At 44.0% G+C, this 27,472-nt stretch overlaps 1 protein-coding gene across 12 annotated transcripts in view; it reads left to right on the plus strand.

The window, feature by feature from the left end:
- Positions 1 to 27,472, plus strand: part of PTK2 (protein tyrosine kinase 2) — a 264,175-nt gene that overhangs the window by 69,787 nt on the left and 166,916 nt on the right. For 9 of the 12 annotated variants that reach the window (XM_087864579.1, XM_087864566.1, XM_087864570.1 and 6 more), the window contains one exon: positions 23,457 to 23,683. The exons of 1 other annotated variant lie outside the window; for it this stretch is intronic. In XM_087864579.1, coding sequence (XP_087720705.1) covers positions 23,457 to 23,683 — 227 coding nt within the window. Of the gene's footprint in view, positions 1 to 7,633; positions 7,760 to 23,456; positions 23,684 to 27,472 lie in introns of those variants that run through there. 2 more of the 12 variants (XM_087864574.1, XM_087864576.1) reach the window with 2 other exon arrangements.

The raw sequence follows: 27,472 nt of genomic DNA on the forward strand, positions 1-27,472 counted from the left end.
TGAACTTGTTTGTGGAGTGTTTAGGCAAACATGGGCTTTCCTGCTGATTATAGTTGGAGGCTGCGTTAAGGTTCGTGGAGAGAAGTGAGTAGGGAAGGCTTGCTCCTCCGCCCACTGTCTCTAAGGGGTGAGGGCGGGGCTCTTGTAAGCCTTTACCCTGCCCCTAAAGATCTGTGCTCCCCAGGTGTGGTTCCAGCCTTTTTGTCTTATCCCTGTCCACCCACTTGACACTGTTCTCTCTTTTCCTGGGAGGCTCACCCACCATTTGGCTTTGCACACCTTGTCTACCTCTGTCCCCTGCTGCCTGGTCACCAGTGCCTTTCCCCTCTACCTGGGGACACCCTGGAAACCACCAAGCCATTCTAGCTTAGATTCCTAGTATGTGCTCCTTTCCTTGTCAATCCGAATTGTTGGTAAGCGTCAGTGAAATGTGCTTGCGCCCCCAGCATGTGGTAGGTGTACAGAAGAGGGGAGTTCGTGTTAAGTAGGCCTTTCTGGTGCTGCAAAGAGGTGGGCTGGGCTAGGGGACTGAACACATGGTGCAGGGTGGAGCACCGCAGTAGGGCAGTGCTTGGACAGAGACGGGAGCACAGCCTGGCCAGTGTGTTCTCCGTGAAGGGCTCACCTTTGCTTCTGAGGTCTTAACCGAGAGAGTACAGTGAGCCCCCTTTCAACCCTAGTTTGAATATTATTAACATCAACTTCCTCATGCACAGAAATAATATGGTGGGTATTATAATTTGTCTCTCAGATTGTTTCACTTTCCTCATTGTGTTTGGAGAAGAAGCTGCTGGTTTCCCCGTGTTCTTTTCATGTGCAGTTTTAGAGCTTTTCGTTTCACGTAGGACCTTTCGTTTCACGTAGGACCTTTCGTTTCACGTAGCGTGCGCCAGGAAATGTGTGCACCAGCTGATGCTTTATCGCAGGCTTCCGTCCGTCTGTCATGGCCCCCGCCCCCAGTCTCCTGGTTGAGCAGGAATTATATGAACCTGTAGAGTGTGTCGTCCCCCTGATCACCCTCCTCCCGGCACCACTGTCCCCATCTGTCCCAGCGCCCGCTCCTGCTCACCCTTCTCACCAGCCAGCACACTCTGGGGTCTCTTGTTTGCACTGTTTGCTGTCCTGCAGTGAAATGCACTGCCCCCCACCAGGCAAGGAACTGCTCATTCCAGATTAATGCTGCACCCCCAGGGCCTCACACTACTAGACTCCTGTAGTGAGCCGATGAGTAGATTGATGGATTCAGTCACCTTGTCTGCTTGCAGAGACAGAGGTTCAGATCACTAGAGGCAGATGAGAAGGGTCATGGAGGTTTTTGTGAAAATTAAAAAACTTCTTTGTAGTGCCTGAATGGTTAGTGACACTGAGTTTTTAAAGCAGTTTTCACAAATCTTTCCTTTCAAATTCATCTGTAATTGTTCAAACTATTAGGAATTTATTGTAAATTTAACAGTTTTCTGTATTTCATAACTTTATCTGTTTTCAGTTAAAGAGAAAAATCCATTTTGAAACAATTATCACTGAGTGGTTTTGTTTTGCCTTTGAGTAATATTTGTATAAATGGTAGTGTGATTGACTGTAGCTCCCAGAGCGGAGGTTTATATGCCCGTCTACATTATCTTCTTTACCTTCTTCAGATGATACACGTCGGCATTTCTATACCATTCTTCCTGAAAAGTTGTAGAAAATGAGTCCTATTCTAAATGTTTTATAGGAGTTTGATGTTGAAAACCAAGCAGTGGTGGTAAGTTTTTCCATTGAGCATGAAGACCAGCGTGCCGTTGGCTTCTTTCCTGTGCTCTGACGCTCTGGTGTGTGTGTGTCCGTGTCGCCCTCGGCGCACAGTCTGCGGCGGAGTCTTTGGTCGGGGGGCGGTGCTTTGCCAGTGACAGCAGCTTCCGCAGCTGACAGACTTCGGGTTCCCTTCTGTTTCACCTGGGGCCCTGTCACATCTGTGCATCGATTTGGGCAAACTGGCCTGTGAACAATATTGTGACTTCTGGTCAACCTGTCCAGGTAGCGAGGTCTGTGAGCTCCCTCAGTTGTGTGCGGTACGTCTCAGTTTGGAGGGCTTCGTGCTGTTCCAGCGCTGTTGTAAGGGGCAGCGCTTGGCTTATGTGTAGCAGTAGTTCATCTTGTTCGTTTTTCTTGTGGCCTTAATATAAATTCACTTATTGGTTCTGGTGGTTTACTGGAGCAAGTAGAGAATCCAAAGAAATCTATGCTCGTGTAATCTGAAAATAACCTTTTCTGTCCAATCTTTATGTCTTTTATTTCTCTGTCTTGCCCTCTTGCCTTGACCAGCACCTTCATTACAGTGTTCTTGTCACGTGCTGACCTCAGGGAGCAAGTTCTCAGTGTCGAGTAGGGTTTAGTTCTCGTTTTGTCTTTGTTTTGGTTGAGGTCCTCCGTTGAATGTAAAAATTTTCCTTTTAACTCCTGGTTTTCTGAGAGGTGTTGTGTTTTTGTTTTTTTTAAATCATGAGAGGGTGTTGCATTTTGTCAAGTGCTTTTTCGGTGTGTATTGAATTGCTTGTAGAAATTTTCTGTTTTATAAAATAATGGGTGAATTACGTTTCGATTGTTGAATCAGCCTTGCATTTCTGAGGTAAATCCCACTTGATCATGTTGTATTATCCTTTTATATATTGTTAGATCGATAGGCAATATTTTGTTTAGGAAATCTGTATCTATTTGCATGGGGGTATCAATCTGTCATTTTTTTTCTTGTGACCTTTTTGTGATGCTCTCATTTCAAGTACCGCCATTCTCATAGAACAAGCTGGGAGGTGTCCCCTTATGTTTCCATTTGCATGACCAGTGTATGTAAAGTTAGGGACACTAATCTCTAGTGGCAGTACTGGGAGTCTTAGTCCCATTTGGTGGCGAGGTACTAGTCACAAAGGGCTGTAAAGCAGCAACAGGAATGTGTTATGTCTTGTGTAGTTGTATTCCAGGGATGGGGATGCACACACGCATGTATGTGTGTGCTCATGTAGAAAGCCGTGGAGCTCTGAGCTCGGGATTTGTGCATCTCACACGTTAGGCTTCAGTCCAGACTAGCAGACTTGGACCGTGTGTGCAGCCCCCACGCAGCGATGCAGCTCTGGAGGTCTGGCATTGTGCTCAGTTTGGAAAGGGAAGATCAGACGCATCAACACAGTATCTTAAGCCAGGTTCCTAAAGCCCTAAAGCCCAGGGAAAAGACTATATATAAAATCTGAAATATGAGATTTTAAATGCTTAAAAATACCCTAATATTACACGTGTAATAAAGTGCTACAGCGTTAAAGGAATTTGTTAGAAAAAAATGCAGACAAAAACTTATAACAGAAAAGGAAACCGTTTCCTAGAACCAGGGAGCAAGGAGGAGAATTGAGGCTTGAATGTTGAGGAAGGGGGCCGAGAGCCGCTGGGCAGAGATTCAGGGGATGAAGGGCGGCTCCTGCAGAGTCGGACTGGAGCGGGTGCCAGAGAGGCCCACTCCTTCTGTGTGGCTCTGCTGCTGGGAACATCTGATGAGCTTCCGTCAGTGGCTGATGCTGCAGGTGGAAACATTTCAGACCGGAGCTGTGTTTACACCCCCATCGCTTATACTGTAATGTCTCTGTGCGGTGCTGGGAGAGGTGTCAGGATGTTGACGGAAGAAAGAGCTCTGCAGCAGTCACTTCCACAGGGAGGGTTCCCCTGATTTTCGGACACCTTGCTTTTCAGACTGTAGGTGGTTTCAGTGACCTGCAGATTTTATTTGGATTGCAGCTTGAGACTTTTTCACACAGTCTTGTTTAATGTTATGTAATGAGTTTAGGGGACGTGAATATAAACTTTCCTTATATTTATGTTGGCCAGAAAAATGTTGTATTGAAAGATATACATAGTCTGTCTTATATTAAAAGCAAACAAACAAAAACCAAGGAAAAAACTTAGGACCTTGTTAACCAGGATGAGGCCGTATGTTGTATTTCCCCCAAGGTCTGTTTTGTTAACCGTTTTAAATTTTTTTAAGAGAAACAAAATACTGCCAGAATATCATATACTAACTTTACTTTTCTACCGTGAAAATCTTACCTGTTGTAAAGTTGACAGAATCATTGAGAAGATAATATCAGACTGTCGGGTATTCTGTTTGTTTTAACTTTTATGTAAGATCATGATGGAATGGTGTACTGCTGGTATATTTTCAGTTTAGAAAAATGCATATTGTCTTTTTATAGGGCAAAGTTTAGGGGAAAATTCTATGGAACACTTGTGCTTCATTTGGTCATTGGGTTTAATTACAGATTTCAAACATACCAGATAGTATCATAGTAGGAATGATAGTCTGTTGTTTTCTTTTTTTGACAAGGATTCATAAAGCTTTGAAGTGTGGCAGGAAAGGTGCTTTTTAGGGCTATGATGGGACTTTTGAAGTATTAATTAAATGGGGGGGGGCCTTTTAGGATTTCCATTTAGAAAACAATCTTAGCATTTCCCTTTCATCGGCCTAGAGAATTCAGGTTATCCCTCCTAACCACTGCTGCCACAGATTGGATGCTGACATTGCCTCTAATATATCTTGGTAATAAGCACTCTACCTTTATTATCTCATCTAGGATGGTGGGTGTTACTGCTTGTGCTCTGCAGACAAGGAGCCTCTAATAATTTAAGAGTCACTTGTTGGGAGCGGGGGAGGCAGGTATAGTCTTTAACATTAGTAACACGCACTGCTTCTCAGTCGGGATCTTGCTCGGAAGTCACGGCCTGTGGAACCGTCACTGAGACTTGTCTCTTCGGTAGAATTCACAGCCTTCTTCAGTTATAGGCTCAGGGACTAGATTGGGCTCATTCTTTTAAAGGTTTATTTGTGTGATTTAGGTGAAGTTTTAGGTGTCCTATAATCTCTAGGGTGTCTTGCCCATAGAAAGTAAATGGATGGCTCAAGGTAGAGATGCTTTAATAGTCTTGATAATCTAAGGGATGTGCCTACCTAACCACTGAAAGTCGTCAAAGCCATAATAGTTCAAATGCTATTGTAGTACATTATTTTCCCCATTGTGGGTTGTTAACAGTTTTACTATGGAAATTGCATTCTTTTTTTTTTTTTTTAAAGATTTTATTTATTTATTTGACAGAGATAGAGACAGCTAGTGAGAGAGGGAACACAAGCAGGGGGAGCGGGAGAGGAAGAAGCAGGCTCATACCAGAGGAGCCTGATGTGGGGCTCGATCCCATAACGCCAGGATCACGCCCTGAGCCGAAGGCAGACGCTTAACTTAACACTGTGCCACCCAGGCGCCCCTGGAAATTGCATTCTTGCACTCAAAATTGGGGATTAAGTGAAGTTAGCCACGCTTTCTTTCTCTTTGGCTCCCAGAATCCTGTCAGGAGTCTTTTACCTGATCCTAGCAGGAGACGGAAACGTTCTTTTATAAGGAGACTGGTCCAAGAGAAAAGGCAGACTAACGTTCTGGGGTCTCTAGCCAAGCAGCTGATTCTCTGCTCAGCGCAGAGATCATCAGGTCGCCCGCACGTACAGGGCTCCTCGACAACCAGGTGTTTAAAGACAGCCTCTGCAGCACAGCAAGAAGAAACAAGTGGGACAACACCAAACTAAAAATTTCCATGCAGCAAAGGAAACCATCAACCAAAGGGCAAGAAAAGGGCAGCCTGAAGAATGGGAGAAAATATTTGTAAATCATATATCTAATAAAGGACTAATATTTATTTATTTATTTATTTATTTATTTTTAAAGATTTTATTTATTTATTTGACAGAGAGAGAGACAGCCAGCGAGAGAGGGAACACAAGCAGGGGGAGTGGGAGAGGAAGAAGCAGGCTCATAGCGGAGGAGCCTGATGTGGGGCTCGATCCCAGAACGCCGGGATCACGCCCTGAGCCGAAGGCAGACGCTTAACCGCTGTGCCACCCAGGTGCCCCAAGGACTAATATTTAAAATATATAAGCAACTCATACAACTCAATACCAAAAAAAAATGTGTTGAAAAAAATGGGCAGAGGATCTGAGTAGACATTTCTCCGAAGAGGACACCCGGATGGCCAACAGATACGTGAAAATCTGCCCAGCATCATTCATCATCAGGGAAATGCGAATCAAAACGACCGTGAGGTATCACCTCACACCTGTCAGAATGGCTGTGATCACGAGACGAGAATAACAAGTGTTGCTGAGGATGTGGAGAGAAAGGAGCCCTCATGCACACTTGTGGGAATGCAAACTGGTGCAGCCACTGTGGAGACAGTATGGAAGTTCCTCAAGAACTTAAAAGTAGAATTAACCATATGATCCAGCTGTTTCACTATGAGGTATTTATCCAAAGAAAGTGAAAATACTAATTTGAACAGATATATGTGTACTACAGGATTATTTCCAATAGCCAATACATGGAAGCAACCCAAGTGTCCATTAATGAGTGAATAGGTGGAGAAGATTGTGTGTGCGTTCGTACACACACATTATAAATACATACCGTGGAGTATTATTCCGCCATTAAAATGAAATCTTGCCATTTGCAAGAACATGGGATGGATTGTGAGGACATTATGCTACATGAAATAAGACTAATCTTTCAGAGAAAGACAAATACCTTGTGATCTCACTAACGTGTGGAACCTAAAAAACAAAACAAACGAACAAATAAAACTAGATACAGAGAAAACGGTGGTTGCTCAAGGGGGGCTTGGAGGCGTGGGCGAAATGGGTGAGGGGGTCAAGAGGTACAGAATTCCAGTTATCAATAAGTTGTGGGGCTATAACGTACAGCATGCTCCCTGTAGTTGATAATATTGTAGTGTGTACCTGAAAGATGCCGAGAGAGTAAATCCTAAAAACTCTCATCACAAGAAAAAAGTTCTTTTTTTTGGTGACTTTTTATGGTGACAAGTGGTAACTAGACTTGTTATGGTGATCATTTCATATTGTATACAAATGTCGAATCATTACATGTACACCTAATACTAATATGTTGTATGCCAATTATATTTCGATCAAAAAAATAAAGACAGCCTTTGCTTTCAAAATGTGAAGCCAAAACAGAGAGAGAAAACAGTTTTGAGTAACAAAGAGGAAACCACAAGCAGAAAGAAGCTAAAAGAAGATAAAAAATTTAAATCTCAGTAGATCTCCAGAAAGATACTGCATCCATGAAAGACCAACAAAATCCTTTTTTTTCTTTTTAAGGTTTATTTATTTATTTTTGGGGGGTTGGCAAAGGGAGAGGTGGAGAGAGTCCCAAGCAGACTCTGCTGCTGGGCGCAGAGCCTGACGCAGGGCTCGCTCCAACAGCCCTGAGATCACGACCTGAGCCAAAACCAAGAGTCAGATGCTTTAACCAACTGTGTCACCCAGGCACCCCTAGAATTCTTTCAAAAAGTGCATTCAAAGAAGAGGAAAATTGAAAGCACCAAAGTAGACATAAACTCAGTAAGAGCAGTGGGAAATAATGTGGAAGATATCTCTCAGAACATGTGTAGGAAAGAAAAATGAGGGAGAAAAGAAAGAAAGTAGGATGATGAGTTGAGAAGGTCCAACATCCAAATAATAAGAGTTGTAGAAAGAGACAAAAGGATTAAATCATCAAAGATCTGATACAAGGACATTTTCTGGAAGCAAAGGGTAAGGGTTTCCAGATTGCAGGTTCCTGGATACTGAAGCCCCGTGGCTACCCCTTGGGCCTCTCCTCCTCCGCCCTTCCCGTGGAAAGAGAGCCTCCTTGCGGCCTTGCGGCACCTGTGCAGCTGTGACGTTCTAACTGTGGAAGGGGTGAGGTCTCTTCCTTTACAACTCTTCCTACTCTTGCCATTTTTTAGTAGTATTTATTACAGTTGTAATTAATCACATGTGTGTATCTTCCTTGACTAGGCTGAGAGCTCTGCAGGGTAGGGCCATATATATATCCACACATCTGTTATAGTGCCTAGCCTAGTATTTGGTAAAGTAAGTATTTTCAACTTAACTAATCTAAGGGTGGTGTGGCACATTCATTTGCCCCTGGGGGACAGGCATGGATGGATGAATACATGAAGCATCGTGGCCATGGAAAAGCGGGCAGTAGCAATACCATATCCAGCTGACCCTTGGCCCAGGACAGGGGTGTGTGGTAACAACATGATGGGCGAGTACCTGTTGCCACGCAGGAGTGAGACCCGCTAGTGACAGTGTTTTCAAGAGAGGATGGGAACCCAGCAGCAGCAGGGCTTGGCAAGCAAGAGCCCAGTCTTGAGGTAGACTGCCTGGCTGTGAGGCTCATGTAGGAGGCATGTGGCCTTGGGCAGGTCACGTCTCTCTGTTCCCACATCTGGAAAGTGCGGAAAATAAGGTCTTTTGCTTTGTTTTGTTTTTAAGATTTTATTTATTTATTTTGTCAGGGAGAGAGAGAACACAAGCAGGGGGAGGGACAGGCAGAGGGAGAAGCAGGCTCCTTGCCGATGTGGGACTTGATCCCAGAACCCTGGATCATGACCTGAGCCGAAGGCAGACACTTAACTTACTGAGCTACCCAGGCGCCCCCCAAAATAAGGTTATTATGAGGATTAAATTATTTCATTTTTAAGTTCTTAGAACAGTCCTGGCATGGTAATGTTGCATCAACAATTACCTACAGAAACCTCTGGAAGCCCTGAGTCTAGATGCAAACCTTCCTGTCTCAGGAGCAGCTTTTACCATGATGAGGTCCAAATCAGTCTTTGTATAGTAGGGAAATTGCTCTTTTATTAGGCACAGCAGTTTAACTCCACATTGGGAGTCTTTGTCATTATGCTGTTTTGCTTTTGCAAAATGCTCCCCAAAGAAAGAACCTGTGGAAATATTTTCCCAAAGGTAAATTTACGTCTCTTTCTTAGGAGTACAAAGACTCTGTTATAGCTGTGAAATTATAGGGTTTTTTTGAAAGACTTCAAAGAGCCCCAGTCAGAATATCAGATGCCTCCCCCTTCACCCCCCAGCCTGAGAGCAGATGGGGTCCACCAAGCCTTATTCCCTTTCCCAGAGTAAGCTTCCAGAAGTCCAGCTCCCTGCTCCCCACTCCTTGACTCCAGGCAGGAAGCATCTCCATTCGCATGAGTTCAGGCATGTGGGGCTGTATTGTTCCCAGTAACAAATACCAAACCGAAGTAACTCTTCTGTTTCTTGCTCATCCTCATTCCTCTGACAGTTTCTGCCCCTCTTGTGTCCTATATCTCCATGGAATGGTATCACTTTCCCACTCAGTTACCTGAGCAAGAAAAATGGTTGCTGACTTTCCTTTAATTGTATGTGGGCAATCTAGTCACTCCCTGTCCTCTTGACTTTTTTATAGCTCTCAAATCTTTCCACTTCTCAGGCCATAGTTAGTGCTGTCAGGATTATAACAGAAGCTTTCAGATTGGTCTGTATGGGCTTAATTGCTGCCCAGGTGCATATCCTAAGACCGTTCAGGCTCCCCACCTGCCTCTGGAGCTGGGCCTTGTCTAGCTTCTCTGCTGTTTGAATTAAAGCCGTGTTGACCTTTGCATTGACTCCCTGGATCACTAACGTACACCTGCAGCCATGTCTTTTGTTGGGTGTAACTTTAGACGTACCCATTCTCAAGATCCCGGCTTGGAACTCATATTCTAGGAACTCGACCATGCCCCATGTCTGGGCGGTACCTGTTTCCCGGCATCACCCCTAACACCATGTTCTTCATGTACTTGTCTGTGCTGGTCTTTCTTATAAGGGCCATAGGGGCAGGGGCTATTTCCTGTGTCCTGCTCTGTCCTGATGACCAGTCTGTCTCTTTCCTAGTATCAGTCTGTCCTGATACCCTGACGCCCAGGAAAGCACCTTATAGTCTACTATAATACGTTTTGGTTGGGGCGAGGGGATGAATGAGTAGGTGGGAAGTAAATAAATACAGTAAAGAAAATTAGAACGTTTCTTTGTTTTGATACAGGTACCCTAATGTTGTGGCTCCCAGACAAAACTTGCATAGGGATCTCATGGTAGTTTTGTTGAAGTACAGATTCTTTTTTTTTTTTTTTTTTAAGATTTTATTTATTGGAGAGAGTAAGCGCACAAGCGAGAGCACGAGTAGAGGGGAGAGGCAGAAGCAGCCCGCCGAGCAGGGCACCTGACTCCAGGCTCGATCCCAGGACCCCGGGACCATGACCTGAGCCAAAGGCAGATGTTTCACCAACTGAGCCCCCCCAGGCGTCTCTAAAGCACAGACTCTTCTTAAGTAGGTTTGTGGTAGGGCTCTTACAGCCTCTTGATGATAGGATGCCTGTGCTGCTAGTCCGTGGACCGTCCTCGGATTGGCGGGTGTCTAGTGCGGAAGGGAAAGACAGACTGTGAGCCAGCACAGGGAGTCGCAGGGTCTGGGGCAAGTCGTGCAGCCGCTCACTGTCTGCGCCCCCAGATGAGGCTACTCCTGGGAGCTGCCGTGTGGGGTGGGGTTGCGGATCAGACCCTCAGACCGACCACATCAGTTCCTGCTGCCTGGTGGACAAGTGTTCATGACCAAATGAATCATTGGCATTGGCTTCCTCGTTGTGTATGTAGCACATTCTAGATCACATTGTCTTTGTATATGTTTTTATATTCAATCCGTGTGATAGTCCTGTGAAGTCACCGCTGTCCTGCTGTCAGCACACTGGTGTTCACAACTAGGTTAAATGTCCTGTTGGCATGTTAACCGCGTGTTCGTGGAGCTGGATTTGAAGCCAGCCCAGACCCCTATCTCAGCACTGTGATACCGTAGCCCCTCCTAACTTGATTTTTCACACTAAGTTCTGGAGTTAGTTTTAAGAGACTGAAATGTTAAGATGATGGTCCAAGCCCATTAAAAACATTAATTTTTTCTTTGTGAACCACTGGACAGGACTATTTTAATGAACTGATGAATTCAAATACCCAAATGTTCAAGGGGAGCTCCATGGAGAATTTGGAACTTTTTCTCTGCACGACTTCTGGCAAATTCTAGTTGTTCTGACTCTCTGTTCTTCTTGAGCTCATCAGGCTCTGTTTGGGTTACCCTCCCTGTGCTGCTGTCCAGAAACTGCCCCCTGGCAGAGAGCCAGGTCTCACTCCATCTGTCCCCTCCTTCAGAGGTCATGGTGAGGTGCTGCGTGTGTCGGGGTAAAAGCAGCTGCTTCCCATGTTCTGTGCAGTTTTCTAGCTGCTTATTGAGGAGGGTGGTCCATCCAGACCCTGCTCCTCCCTCATTTTTATGTCTTCGTTTTTCTCTCCTGTGTTGGGAGGGTTAATATGTACTTGTTAGGATTTGTATCGGGATTACATTAAGTGAGTAATGTATATAAAAAACTGCTTAGGTGGCTAGCACATTGGCAATATTCAGTAAAAGGCTTTTTGTTTTTTACCTTATAATACTAGACTCAATTTTGCCTTTTTTTTTTTTTTAAGTAAACACTACCCCCGATGTGGGCCTTGAACTCACAACCCTGAGATCGAGTCTCATGCTCTACAGATTGAGCCAGCCAGGCGCCCCAGGTTTTTTCTTATTTAGTAGAGGCTGAGTATATACTGTGTTCGAGTACGGTGAGATTTTAGTCATGTATTCAGTGAACATCTGCAAAACCTGACCTGACCTGTTTCCAGTTGGTATATCTGTTGTGTGGCTTTCATGTGCCATGCACAGGGCCAGCAGAAGTCCCTGCCTTCTCTGCAGGTGGGTCCCCATGTCTGCATTCCCCTTTTCAGCAAAATGCCATGAGTTCCTTGCATGTCCTGCCTGCACCTCCTTTCTTTATAAGCTCTGTGGAACTCCCTCTCAGCAGGCATTTCCTCCCCCCATCACTGCACTGGGGTGCAGAGAGAGGCTCTTCCTTTGACCAGGTCGTGCGTTTGGCACCTCCTTCCTTGACTTGGTCTCTCAGCCTCTCGGTTTACCTCCTAGCCCACTGGCTGCAGCTTCTTCATTTCCTCTGGTAACAAGGAGCTTTCCCTCTTCTGTCTCTAAACATCACAGAGGGCTAGGCTCTGTTGTCACACCTCTTTCAAGTTGGAAAGTGCTTTCAGGGGAACAGACATGATGCTTCAGCATCTGTAACCCTCCCAGGGCTCAGGGATCCAGTACAGGGTACATTGCCTAGCAGGGCTCATCACAGGGGATCCAGGAGCCAAGCTTGAAGCATTACTAAGAACAGGAGGTACCAAGGAAATGGGGGAAGCATGAGAGCCCTGTTAGGGAAGACTGTTCTGGAGTACGGCCGTGGAACATGGCGAGGAGAACGTGGGTGCTTGAAGCCGGTGTAGGCCAAGTGCTCACGCCTGTAGAGAAGAGGTTCCGGAGGAGCACCCTGCCCCCGGCTACAAGCGTGATTTTTCTGCTCTTTGAAGGCCTCGTATTGAGATAGTTTCTTTGTAAGGAAAGTGTTTGGATGCAGTATGCACAATGATAGATACAAGCTCAGAAATGTTGCAGTGCTGGAGGAATTAGTTAATGTACGTTTTCTGCATGGATTTTGAATTCCTTTTTGCGAGCACTAGAAGTCCAATGCGCTATCCATTGCGCCACAGAGCCTGTTCTGCATGGATTTTGAACGCCTGCATTAACTGTGTTTTATTTTACATTTTTAAACATATAATTCAGTTATAAAGTAATATTATAGAAAAATACTTTAGCTGTGTTTCTTTCCTCTGGGAGATTTGCAATTAGTAACAAAGATGTGCTCGAGAATGTGTATCATTGATTGATGTGCTCAGTAGAAGTAATTAGGAACCAGGCATGGACCTCCTCAGCCTGGCTATAAGGGGACAGCCCTTACTGCTGTGATTTCCAGGAAACCTGGGGGTCCTGTCGTGTGACACAGACACACCAATCCAGCCTCCCACCGGCCGTCCACCCATTCCATCTGGCCATACTTCCTCTATTTCTTTTCATCACGTTAGCTACCATTGATTGAGTGATAAGGAAAAAGATGTCTTCCTGCCTTCTTCTTCCCATTGCCAGTCAGTCCCGGGGAAGCTGCAGTAGGAAGCCCCATTATAGGATGTGCCAGATTTCTCTGGCCTTTCCTGCCATAGGTGTGACAAGATGTGCCACACCCATCAGGGTACACTCTTTTACTCCTAGTGTGGGGACTACAGTAGTTGTGTGTGTGCTCGCGCATGTGTGCTTACTGATGAAAGTGGGCTGCTTCCCCCAGGTCGAGGGTTTCAGGGGCAGAGAACATTGTTAGGTGGGGGTGAAAGGGCTCCCTAGTGTTTAGATGTATGGTGTACCTTAACTGAAAGGACTTCAGAGCCCCAGTGTCACACTGTCACCACCTGGCCATGGAGGAGACTTATGTCCTTGGAACATGCATTGTCTTTCATCTTAGACTTTTATGTCGCTGTAACCAGGCGAGCACCACCCACCTCTAGCAGTTGAGGTGGAAATGAAATTAAACGAGATGACCTATGTCCTCCTTGCATGTAGAGTTACCCAGGAAGTGGTAATTTTGTTTGTAATGAGTGTTGGCAGTGGCAGACATTTGCCTCCGTTGGTTGGACTGTTGATCTTAGAGCTGGGGTCCAAGTATGAGTTTTAGGGGATCCATGAACTTTTCAATCATATACAAAATTTTGTGTGTTTTAATGTATATGCATTTTCTCTTGAAAATGTTCATATTTTTCAACAGATTCTCAAAGATCTCTGTCAGTATGTGTGTAAAGAACTCCTTTCATAGAAGATGGTAAATGAATGGTAATTTGGTATTTGCAAGCATCATTCATTTTACCTGTTTTGCAAAATAACATGTTCAAGTACAATTAGAAGAGAGGCGTAGGCAGAAACGTAAAAATCAAGAACAGTTGCTGTTTATAAAATGTGCCCTCGTGAATCGTTTCTTTGCTAGGTTGATAATTGTGGCTCAGGTAGTTGATTTTAGCCAGTGCATTTGGCATGGCATGTTGCTTTTGGTCATTCATCTTCTGGGAAAAATTTTTGTTCTCATTTTGTAAATAAATGTGTGTGTGTGTGTGTGTGTACTGTAAAATGCATACGTCTTGTGTATCCTGGTGTAGGTTTAACTACTACCTTCCATATCAGTGTTTACAACGTCACCAGCCCCAGCAGCCTCCCTCATGGTTCCTTTCAATCAATATCCCTGGGAAGGTGACCAACATTTTGATTTCTGTCACCATGACTCTGTTTTGCCTATTTATCATAATGTCCGTGAAATTCATCCAAGTTGTTGCATGTAGCACTTCCTCATTTTTCATTGCTATATAGTATTCCATTTAAGAATATACCACAGTTTGTTTTATTATTGATGGATGGTTGGGTTGTTTCCAGTTTTGAGCTATGTGAATGGCGCCACTATGAATACTGCATGCGTCTTCTGGTGGCCCTGCGCTTGGGTCTCTCTTCGGCATGTACCTAAGAGTGAAGTGGCTGCTTGTAGTGTGTGTCCCGGTGCTCTCCAGCTGTAGCAGAGATTGTTTCCGACATGCCTGTATCAGGTTATAGCCCAGCTACCAGCATAGAAAAGCTCTATTTGCTCCACATCTTTGCCACGCTTATTAGCATTGTTGGTGTTTAAGATTTTGGAGCCATAGAAAAACTATACTTAAAAAAAATAAATTTTAAAAATGGAGATAAATTTTACATAACAGAATTTCACATGTGACATGAAATTCTCCATGTGGTTTTAAGTGTACACACAGGGTTGTGCGACCATCGCCGCTGTCTGGCTCTGTCACCCCAAAAAGAGACCCAATACCCATAGCCAGGCACTCCCCATCTCCCTCCCTCCAGCCTCTGGCAAGCACGTACCTGCTTTCTGTCCCCTTGGATTTGCCTCTTCTGGGATTGTCATATAAATGGATCCTACAACATACGGCCTTTTGTCTGGCTTCTTTGACTTATCCCAATGACGGTCAAGGTTTATCCATGGTGTAGTGGTACCAGGACTTTGTCCTTGTTATGGCTGAATGCTCTTCTGCTCTGTTGTATGGATAGGCCAGTTTGTTTCAGCATTCATATTACTAAATGTTATTGTTCTGTTAGAATAGAGAAGATGGAAATTATTAAGCAGCACCTTTACATTTGTGTCTTGATCTGACCTCTGGCTGATTGGCTGCAGTTTATCGAAGTTTGCTTGGAGCACATGGATGGCGTCTGGGAGGCAGCCTCAGTTCCCTGCAGGTGCTCCTAGAAACAGTGCAGTGTGCGTGACATGTTCCTCTATTGGGCGACTTCGGCTAGTGGCCTCTTGGAGGCCCTTCTTCTTTAGTTAGGCCACTTCTGGGCCATTTTCCTCATCATGGTTTCTCCAGACCACCTTTTTATCCATTTCGGTTCCTTTTGTTACTGTAGCGTTAATTGGATCTTAGCTCAGCACAGTAGCTTTGTTACAATATTTAAATATCTAGCTACCTAACACAGAAGAAGATGCTAACACAACAGTCACGAGAAACTGGGGGAACCTTCATTATGGCTGGTTTTCTAGTTCGTTTAAGGCCTGAGAGAAAAAGTCTCTTGGATCAGGTTGGTCCGTCTTGGATAACAGAGTGGACTTTTTATTCCCCTCGAGTCCGTCAGTTGTTTCCCCTTTTCTAAATTATTGACCCAGTATGCCTGTTGTACAGTTCCGCCTTGGCTATCCGGTGAATGGTCGAGAATGACTATAACATATAAGTCTGTGAGCCGATGAACTTTTGCTGGTGAGGTGAGCCCTTAGAGCTTGGGCTGGTGTAGTGTTCCGTGGGCCGTAGCTACCGGTAACATGGTCCCGTGCTCTCGGCTGGGAGCTCCTAGCCAGCGTAGAGACCCTCCTACAGACCGGGGAACTGCAGGTTTTCAGACCCTCCGACCATTACTAAATACAAGGAACTGAAGAGTTCATTTTGATGAGGTACGCTGGGGGCGATCACCTGATTCCACAAAGAATAGTTGGGTGGTTATGTTTTGAGAGGATATACATCTATTGCATGTGATACCTGGCTTTTAACAGTCAGTCTGTAATTAAATTGGTCTCGGTGGGGCATACAGATACCCTGAGAGAATTTAAATAGAGCCATACTAGTGTCGGTGTAGTTCTCTGAGGAAGGCTGCTGGCCCAGACTGTTGATCCTCGGGGCCACGTGTTCTCCCGATTCCTCAGAGTCCCTGAGCTCCGTTGGGGCTCAGGGAAATACCAGTATTGTTGGTTAGTTAGTGGCGCCTGGAGCCTAGTTTAGGTGTCTTGGGGTTAATAATATTCTGGTATCGGAGGTGAAAGGAAATGTGATTCTTAGATTTGGGGTGAAGTACAGTACCATTTGTGTTCCTAGTTTCAGTTCTAAGGTCCTTGTTAGAAAGTTGTAGGGATAGAGAATCAAATAGACAGTTGGACAGATTGTCCGCTAATGTGCTTGTTTTGGAAAGACAGGGAAAGGGAAAGATAGTAGGAGGGCAGAGAGGACTGGAACGGGCACTGAACAGGTTAGTAGACTGAACCAACATAAGATAAAGATGTCTAGTATCTGTGAGTTTTGGTAGGGTCAGTGGGGTTATCTGATTGAAGTCCTTCTGGCTTCATTAAATCGAACTGGACAACTGTTTCATGATACCGGAAATAGTAGAAACATAAGACCTGCTTGTTGTGTGTAGGGCCTCCAGGATTCTCCTTTTACCTTCACAGGTGTTAGTACAGGCTTCAGGCTTTAAATGGGAGGACATATGCCTGTTAGAGCCATCAGTGCAGCCACCCGAGCACACAGAGGTGGCTTCCGTAACATAGCAATCAGAAGTTTAGAAATCCAGGGGCACCTGGGTGGCTCAGATGGTTGAATGTCCAGCCCTTGGTTTCCGCTAAGTTTATGGTCTCATGGGTCATGGGATTGAGCCCGGGGCGATGAGTCCTGCATCCCTCCTCATGTTGGGCTCCGCGCTCAGCAGGGAGTCTGTGTGAGATCCTCTCTCTCCCTCTGCCCTCTCCCCGCTCTGCTCACATGTTTTGCTCCCTCCCCTTCCCTCCCTCTCTCAAATAAATAAATACATCTTTAAAAAAATTTAGGAAATCCAGCACAGGGTATGCCTTAATTATTTTTAATGTTCTAAATTGACAAAGCAGTTGTATAGTTTTGGTTTTTGTCAAGTACAAAAAATGAGAAGGGTTTAGCAATGTTAGAAATGTCCAATGTAGAAAGTTACTGTAATATTCAGAAAGGAAAAGATCAGTTTTCCATCTGGATCCCAAGATAGAATCTCTTTAATATTTGTTTTAGGTGTTTAGCTAATTGGATACATGGAAAAGATTATTTCTGATTGTTTCTAGGTTTTCCTCCTTTTATAGATGACAGTGTTGGCCAGTGGCCACCTCTCTGTTTCTGAGTTTAAATATATACAAGTAGGGGCACCTGGGTGGCTCAGTTGGCCTGCCTTCGGCTCAGGTGATGATCAGGTTTTGGGATAGAGCCTCACATCAGGGTCTGCTTCTGTCTCTCCCCTGTGCCCCTACCCCTTCCTCCTCCCCCTGCTGTGCTCTCTCTTTCTTTCTGTCAAATAAATAAAATCTTTAAAACATAAATACATAAACAAACAAACACAAGTAGGTTATGATGACTTAACTGCTATGACTTAACTACACTTGTCACATTAACTTTAGATTTAAAACCTGTTCATCTTAACAACACTTTGTTAATGTGGGTTTTACAAATAACATATGTTTAAATTGGCTGAATTAAGTAAGACTGTATGTAACTCAGCACAGTTGTATTCTTTATATTTTGCCATTCCTCATTTCCTTAGGAATTTTTTTAAGTCTCCAGAAATTATTCACCAATTACTTTCAAGGTCTCAGTGTTAGCAGTCTTAGAAATTAATTTATATTGATATTAAAGACTAATGTTGAATATATTCATCAGATATATAGCATTAAAGTTTTTATAGTGATATCTCAAGTAAAGTAAATGATTTACATAGTTGCCATATTATCCGAAATCCAAAAAACAGTCTGTGTAATGAAGATATTAGTTGAATTGTTATGCCGGCAGTCCATGCTTTGCATGGTTCCAGTATGTACGAATATCAATTTCTGTGGCTTAAATAATACCAGTCCTCAACAGAATGGTTCCGTTTTAGTTAACACAGGTATCACCTGTGGGCAATTGCATCCAGTACAGACTCGGTCTGCAGATCACTACAGAAACAACAGATGTGAAGTGTGACCAGCGGCCGGTCACGGTAGCTCTTTCCCAGTCTGTTGCTGACTGGCCACCCTGCGTCTGTTACTCAGTTTATACACAGACAGCAAATGTGTAGTCGTGGTGCCTTCTTGTTTGCCAGGGATAAACCCCTGTGACATTTTACAAAAATGGATCATCACAGGAGGGAATTGGACAACAAAGATGAGTTGCAGCGTTGAAGCAGGAAATGGTCACACTGGAAGTGAAATCGAACGGGCCGAGGTCCTGTGAAGCTGGTGACCGTGGAGCGGGAGCAGCCGAGCCCTCGGCTTGCGTGAAGCCGCCCTAGGAACCAGCGGACTTAGTTGCGTTAATCTGGCCAGTGGACCCAGGAGTTATTTCAGCCCTTAAAGCCGGTGTGTGGAGTTTGGGCAGGCTCTGCGTGCTACCGCTGGAGGTGATGCGGACGCAGAAATCCCAGCAGTGCGGCGGGAAGTAACGGAGAGTGTAAGTGTGTGGTGTGCGGTGCGGCAGAAGCTTCCTGCGCCGTGCGGATCACCGTGCAGCGTTCTGACTGAGACGGTCACAGAAGCACATAGCTGACTGTAGGAATGTTGACTTTGCTGTGGAGCCAGACTTTCTAGTTGTGTGGTCAGAGGAGCTTTGCAAATAAAGGTGAACTTATTGACAGGTGAGGAAGAGAGTTGTGACAAAAAAGAGGATGTTCCGGAGGAGGAGACGTGGCAAGAAAGTTCATAGCAGAGGCGGTTTCGGAGGTGGCTTACGACACCGAATGTACGAGGCTACAGTGATGGAGGCTGACCCAAAACTTAGAAAGGAGTATGACAGTTTGCCAAGGCATTGGAAAGATACTTACTCCGTGTCTTTAGTCATAGAGCGAGGGGAAGAAGAAGGCAAGTGCTGTTCAAACCACTTTTGTCAAGTCATCGTAGGCCCCACACTCCTGTGCAAAGCGAGAACCACCCGTGCTTCCTTTAGTTGGGATCCATGCGATATTAGTTATCTTTGCTGATAACAAGTCATCCCAACACTTAGTGGCTTAAAATGACAAGAATTATTTTGTTCCAATCTGTTGTCTGGACAGGGCTCCACAGGGACAGCTGTTTCCATGTGGCGGGAGCTCAGGAGGCACAGCGGGCAGCCAGAGGGCCCACTCGGAGGCTGGCTCTGCCACGGGCCTTGGAACTCGATGCTGCCTGTCAGCGGGCAGCTCAGCTCAGGCTTTGGTTCTTGGAGCTCAGTTCTCGGGCTTCTTGCGCTTCTGGGTAGCATGTGGTTGGGTTTCATGAGCGAGCAGCCCAAGAGAACCAAGGGAACCTAGTTTGCCTTTTAATACCTGGCGCGGGATGTTTCTTAGGTGAGTCAGGAGCCCCCCCAGATGTGAGGGGAAGGAACGTGGCCTCCACCTGTGGAAGAGAGAGGCAGAGTCACACTGGAGTAGGAGGCACTTTCACAGCGACTTTTGGAAAATACAGGCCGTCACGTATTGATATAACATTAAATAAGTAATGTTAGCTCTTTGTTAAGTAAAATCAATATAGGAAATTTAGTGTATTCAGATTAGACTCTTTATGAGAAGAGAAACCCAAATCTTGTATGAAAGAACAACATTTGGGAGAGGAAAGTTTTTACAGCAGTCTAGTTTGTTTAAGGATTTACTGTAACTAGGGTCATCACCAACTTCTTAAAAACTCTCCAAACTTGTTTATGTCTTAAGTTTTTAAAATTTAGCTGTATCAGTTTGCATTCTTTGCTCCTTCTCTCATGTTCTGGCAGACATCTCAGGTTTTATTAAAGGGCTGGCATATTTCAAGGAGAATCAGTTTGCTGTCTTGTTGGGATCTTGGGGTGTTATAGTGAATATCAGCTAGGGAACTCTGGAAGTTTTTTGCTTCCTCTCTTGCATCTGTGCTATTTTATGGAGTATTTATATCAGACTGTGGGGTGAGGCCCAGCTTGAACTCCAAGGTTTGTCAGCACCTTGTTTCCTCACACCCTGACTTGGGACTGCCCTACTTCTTTCAAGAGCAGAAAAGGTGTCTATCTCCTGTGTTCAAGGGAGAGCCGAGGCTCCGAGGCTCCGATAGTCAGCAGCGAGATTAGCATTCCGTTTTAGGAAGCCCTGCCCTGCACCCCCCCCTCCCCGCAGTGCTGCCTGGGGCAGTGTGCTGAGTGTCAGAGCTCTGATGCCTGAGCAGGTCTCAACTATGGAATGAGAAGTCCCAAGCGAGGCTTTTTGCTACACTTCCCCATTATCAGCATCCCCCAGCAGAGTGGTACATCTGTTTATAACTGGTGAACCTACATGGACACATCAGTTATCGCCGAAGTCCACGGTTTACTGTCGGGGTCACTCTTGTGGTGTACATTCTGTGGGTTTGGACAGATACATAATGACATGTATCCTCATTATACTGTCATACATAATCTTTTTGCTGCCCGAAAAGTCCTTTTTGCTCCACTTTTTCATCCTTGCCCCCCCCCCCACTCTGCATCCACTGAAATTTTTACTGTCTCTGTGGGTTTGCCATTCCTAGAATGTCATATATTTGGAATCATATAGTGTGATCGGCTTCTCTCAGTAATATGCATTGAAGGTTCCTCCAAGTCTTTTCATGGTTTGGTAGCACATTGTTTTTTAGCACTAAATATTCCATTGCCTGGATAGACCACAGTGTTTTTTATCCTTTCACCTGCTGAAGGGTGTCTTGGTGGCTCCCATGCTCTGACAGTGTGAAGAAGACTGCCGCAAACAGAGACCTCTGTCTGAGTGTTTAACCACCCTTGCATTCCTCTAACGGATCCCTCTTGGTCATGATACATTATAAAATATTGCGTGATTACATTTGCTGATCTTTTTTTTTTTTTTTTTAAGATTTTTGCACCTGTGTTTATAAGAAAGATTGATTCGTACCCTTTCTCATATTGTCCTTGACTGGTTTTGTATCAGTGTTTTGCTGGTTTCATAAGATAAGTTGGGAAATGTTCCCTATTTGTTCAGTGGAAGAATTTCTGTAAGATTAATATTATTCTTCCTTAAATTATTGGAAGAATTCAGATATTCCTTTGTGGGAAGAATTTTAATTACAGATTGACCATTTTTAACGGAATAGGTCTATTTAAATAGGCTTTATATTTATGGTTTTGGTTTCGTACAGCCGCAGTTTATAATGGCTTGGGCTTAAGTTGTACTTTGCAAAGAATTGTGTATGCCCCATCTCAGGGTACCTGGGTGGCTCAGTCGTTTAGGTGTCTGCCTTCGGCTTTGGTCATGATCCCAGGGTCCTGAGATCAAGCCCCAAGCTAGGCTTCCTGCTCACTGGGGAGCCTCCTCCTCCTTCTCCCTCTCCCTCTGCCCCTCCGCCAGCTTTTGTGCTCTCTCTTTCTCTGTTAAATAAATAAATGAAATCTTTTAAAAAGAATTGTGTATGCATCTCAACTTTTATGTTCATTGACATAGTTCATGATATTCTCTTAATAATATCTGATATTCTATCATTACTTCCTATTATTAACATTCTGTTATCTGTTCTGCTTCATTCTTGATGTCATTAGTTTTCGCCTTATCTTTTTTTCCTTGATTAGTCTTGCTAGAGGTCTATCAGTTGCATTATTCTTGTTAAAAAAAAAAAAACCAAACCTTGATTTTGTTCAACTTCCAAATAGTACTGTGAAATATGGATATTTAGATCATTAATTTCCAATCTTCATTTCTAATACATGCATTTAAGAGTATTGATCTTAGGGACGCCGGGCTGACTCAGTAGATGGAACGTGCAACACTTGATCTCAGGGTTGTAAGTTCAAGCCCCAGGCTGGGTGTAGAGATTACTTAAAAATGAAGTCTTTAAAAAAAATAATAAAAGCGTAGATTTTAATCTAATCACAGCTCTGTCTGCATGTAGTATTGATCTTTCTTTTAATTGTATTGTCGAATTGAGAATACTTTGAGTTTCTTTTTGGCTAATGGGTTACTTGAAATATGTTGCTTAATTTCCAAACGGTGATTTTTTTCCAGATAGTTGGTGATTTTTTAATTATTTTGTTGTTGTCCAGCTTTAATGCTAGAGACAGAATATGCTTTTAATAATTTTAGTCCTTTGATATTTATTGAATCTTGCTCTTTCACCCGCCACGTGGTCAGTTTTAGTGACTGCCTCCTGTGCGTAGTTAGTGGGTACTTCTCTTGCGGAGGTGAATTGCGCTTGGGTGTAGTGCTTTCTGTTGGTTAGATTGAGTTTGTCTGTCATGCTGTTCCCGTTTTGTCTGCTGGGCCCAGGTGGACTCCTAGTCTCTTCTGCCTGTCTTCAGCCTCACTGAGCTTCTAATGGCTCCCTTTGGGCTTGGTTTCAGGATTGGTAACGATCTTAAAGGGACAACTAGCGGAGTGTGTGGCTCAGTTCTCCACCCTGTCCTGCTCACCAGAGTCCTAGGGTCCTCATGCTCATAACTTGGTGTCTCACTGCCAAAAGCTCAGCTGGTTTCTCTCTCATTGGTGGCTTTTTCTTGGATCTTCAGGCTCTTGAAGGCCCAGAATTGGCAAATGCCCTTTGGGAAAAGGCAGCTGTTGTTCAGTGTCTCTTCATGTCTCCACCTGTGTCCACTGCTGTCCTGATTGCCTCACAACATCTTGGACTCCAAACGTTGGTCTAGTTTTTAACCTGACTTTTCTCAGTGGGAGTGTTCATGTTGGCCAAGCTCTTGCCCCACATTCAAATGGAAGTCTTCCTATTACACCGACAGACCAGACAGTGGTTGGTTTGTGCTTTCTGGTTTAGTTTTATTTTCAGTTGTGACTTGTCTGACTCTCCTGCTGAGGGACTGGATAAGTGGAAGGACTTGGTTTTAACTCTGGGGTTTTTGTCACCAGTGCCTAGTATGTGTCATGACCACTCATTGCATTTTTATTGTATGAAGAAAGAACTTGCATCTCATGTATAGGTTTTCAGAAGTAGTCAGCAAAATTAACATATTTGGCTTTCCTGTGAGGTTTTCCCACAGATTTAAAGGCTATGATTTTAAAAGGGTGGACAGTGAGGTGACATTGTTCATAGATAACATGGTGAATTTTTGACAGAGCTAAAATAGGACTCCTGGTCTTTTAATTTGTTAAGAAAATTTAACAAATATTTGTTATGCTATTGTGAATTCGGTACTGCTCTGGGTGCGGGAGAGTACAGCGATTATCTTGGTCAGTCAGGTCTCTGCTTTCCTGATGCTCACCTTCTGCATATGACATGACCATAGGGGAAGAACATAGAGCAGTGTTGTTAATATAAGGATCAGTATATCATGTTTTAATAGATTTTAACCACATTTTAATAGATTTCAAATATGGTACACTGACAGCTTTTTTTCCCCCTTCTAGAGTATGACAGATACATAGCATCTAGCAAAATAATGGCAGCTGCTTACCTTGACCCAAACTTGAATCACACACCGAATTCGAGTACCAAAACTCACCTGGGTACTGGAGTGGAACGTTCCCCTGGGGCAATGGAGCGAGTGTTGAAGGTCTTTCATTATTTTGAAAACAGCAGTGAGCCAGCTACCTGGGCCAGTATTATCAGGCATGGAGATGCTACCGATGTCAGGGTAAGTACATTTTCCTGGGAGAGACCCTTCATGGACATTAAAGTTACATGGGCCTAGGTTAATGGCACACACCAAAAAAGATAAAAATTTTTATTCCCATATTACAGTGATGTTAACTTTTTCTTTATATTATTTATTCACTTAATATGTGACTGACAGAATTTTAATTGTAAAATATCTTAGGAAAATAATAACTGAATCATGTTATTCATATAATGCTATTGATGTTTTTCTCTCTTTTTTTTTTTTTTAAACTTTTTAGGACATAAGAGAACAAAGCAATTAAAACAACCTCTAATACTTAGGAAATAAATTATTTTCTGTAAAGTGAATTTTGAAGGTATCTGCATGACTCCAGATAGGATAGGTTCTTCAAAAACGGATTGGTTCCACACACCAGACATTTGTCAAGGTTCTGGGGATATAAAGGGTCCCTGCTTATACAGCTTACTGTCTACTGTGGTGGGGAGGAGACACCCATGGCCTTAGTTGCAGTGCAGTGCAGAGTGTGCTTCCCAAGGCAATCCTGGTGGCGAGGTTGCCTGTGTGAGTAATGTTGAGTGTAGGTGGTAGCCTGTGGGTGGTCAGTGAGCATCGTGGCCAAGAGAGGTGAGAGGCGCTTCGTGGGCCAAGATTGCTGAGAGTGGGGGGTGAGAGGGTAGCGGTGTGGTTTCAGAAAACTGAGTTCAGGACGCCAGTTTTCAGCAGGTGTTTACTTTGGCCAGGTGTTACAGAGAAACTGCTCCTTCCTTCCCTCTGCCTACTCCGTGTTCATCTCTAAGGAGGACAGTGTCCAATGCCAGGATGAACAGATACATCTTTTTTCCCCCTTTCTTTTTATAATAATGAAGCTAATTAATCTGCTGCTCTTAAACTTACATGCCTTAAGTACTTTTAAGCAAATTAAAGGGATTGACAGAATTTAGATCGAAGGGCACAGTATTACATTGAAGTTCTATGTAATTTCCATTACCTCTATAATATTGCAGTACTCACTGTTCAGATGGATTAATTATTCAAACGTGAATAATTCATTCAGGGTTTAAATATGTACTAACATCTACTTGTGCTATAATTGAAATATAGTAGTCTCTTGTTTTAAAAAGCTTCAACTTTTTATGAAGCTTGATGGCTTTTTCTAGCTTTCCCATAGTTTTATTTTATATTTAATTTTATAAACAGAGTCACTTGGTAGAAAGGCCAGCAGCCAGTGTTCTACCTTAACGTTAACTGGAAGATTCATATTGGAGAGAAACCTTGCAAATGTAGAGCTTATGGGAAGGCTCTTAGTATATGTTCTAGTCTTTGTGAATTTCAGTTACAGTGAATGAGGAAGTCTCTTAAAGCACTGCATCAGCCTTAATAAACTCCCGAGTATTTGTACAGGAGGGGAGCCCTTTCAGAGATGTGAATTTGACAAGACATTTAGCAAACATTCAAGATTGATTATAACTGAAAATGCACCGTGGAAAGGCTCCACGACAAAGGTGTTGTGGTATCAAATTTACTATACACAAGAGGATCCATATCAAGGAGAAAACCAATGATCCTTGGGCACATGTCAAGCCTTTAGCCAATGTTACAAACTTACCAGATGAAAACATTTATATTGTGAAGAAGAACTTAAACCAGATTCACATTCCTAAGTTATGAGAACATACTCGTCAGACTTTTATGAAGATCAATATGAGCAAATCCATGTGCCTGAGAACCAGGTGGTTTTACTTCGTAGTAATTGATAAATGTTTGAAATTAAATAGCTCCCATCAGTTGATGATTTTCACCTTGAGGCAAAGAACTCTGAGTTGGCATTGGTTCACCACAGCTTTTCCTGTGATGGAAGGTGGGCGTTATTCATCACTCACATTCATTTAATGCTGTAACATTTGAAAATGCAGTAGTTTAATTCTAAAGTAATGGATTTGCACAACTGAACAGAATAGTACCGAAGCACATGTCCATGCAGTCTTTCTCCCCAAGAAGCACCACACAAGGAACACTACAGATAAAGGAACCGGCATATATCGTTAGGGGTACAGTGGAAGGAACGTGGCAGCATTGGAGGCCCAGTGACCTCCGGCAGAAATGGGGTGGGGGGCTGAGTTCAGAGTGGAAGCATAGGCACTTGGTAGAAAGCGACAGACCATTTAATGATGGTAGCAAAGAGGAAGCCAGGCCACCCAGGTTCTGAAAAGAGATAGCTTACTGTTATCCAAAGTAACCGAATATTAAAAAACAACCCAAAGGAGCTGAATAATTAGATTCAGACCCCACCCTGCTGCACTGCCTGCTCCGGGCGCCCTGTGCAGCAGGTGGACACTCGGGCGTAGCCAGTCTCAGCCGATGTCTTGTAAGTGTAAAAATACAAGGTTTTGGAGACTTAGTGTGAAAAAAGAAGGTAAAATATCTCATAAATAACCTGTTTTGATTGCCTGTTGAAAAGATCATGTTCTTGACATATAGTAGGTTAAATAAAATATGTTATTAAAATGGAATTCACCCATTTCTATTTATTTATTTATTTATAGAAATTTTAAAGGAACATGTACAGCTCGCATTTCCATTTCTGCTAGACAGTAGTGCTCAGTAGAAACTAATTTGCTTGACTCAGAAGAACCAGCACCTTTGGAGGCGTTCAGAAAATATCTGGATTCTTGTTGTAATTCATTATAGAGGTTTTATTTCTCATGCTGCAGTTAGTAATTTTACTCCTTTTACAGATATGTGCTACTTTATTTTAATTAATTTAAATGTTTGGTTGTTGAAAGGATTCCTAGGACTCCACCATTTATAGGCAAAGCGTACAAAGCCGTGTCTCAGGTGCAGGCCTCATGGCCTCGGACGCTCAGAGGCCATCCCTGGCCCACGTGGCCACCTGTGTAGGAGGAGGCCCAGCACCTTCTTGGGGGGGGCGGTCTGTGAGATGGGCACGTAAGCACGTTCTGTCTACGTCATCTGCCTCAACCTGGCTGGTGTGGCTGCCCAGATGTGACCAAAATCAGGTGCGAGTCATAATGCCGGTCATGATTCCTGCCAAGTGCTGGCAGACTGGTGCATCCTGCCCCTAAATAAGCAGCAGCCCATGGAGGCAGACATCACCTACCTCGGCCATAGCGTTGGCTCCGGGTCAGTAGCAGGCCCCAGGTAGCTCCGGCGCTCAGATTGGGGTTAACTCATGCCGGACTATATTGAATAAGAATGGTCATCTAGAAACATTGTAGTGGTACTTCAGAATAATAAGGGTGTATAGAAAATTCCAGATTCTACCAGAGGAATCCCCTACTTGGGAAACAGAATGACATTTACATCAAACTTTTCATCAGCAATGCTGGATGCAGGACAACACTGGAACAGCATCTTCTCAGAGCTCAGGAAAGTACGTTGTACTGCAGAAGTCTTCCAGACAGACTACCAATCATGAAGACTGGGAATGAAGGTGTCTTTAGAGAAATAAGGGTGTAGAACGTTAATCCCACAGGCTGTCTTTAAGAAAACAGTTAGGAGACATAATAGAACCGTGAACCCAGAAAGAAGTGCTGTAGGGATGCAAGCGGCCACAGGTCACCACCGTGCGGTGGTCTCCGTGCAACCCCCGTGCACCTGTCCTCCATCTTCTTGGTCTCTTCAAGCTGTGACCACCATTTAATCCAGCTCTGCCTTTTCCACACCTGCCCTCATTCTGACTGGTCTCCCTCTGAATTTGGGACCTGTGTGCTGCCCAGCTGCATCTGCCCCTCTCCTCTGTCTCTATGCTTCTGACTCCGAAAGGACTGTCCGTGTGTCAGTCTG

Source organism: Ursus americanus, chromosome 9 (assembly GCF_024610735.1).
Source record: "Ursus americanus isolate L20-20 chromosome 9, mUrsAme1.1.p, whole genome shotgun sequence".
NCBI lineage: Eukaryota > Metazoa > Chordata > Mammalia > Carnivora > Ursidae > Ursus > Ursus americanus.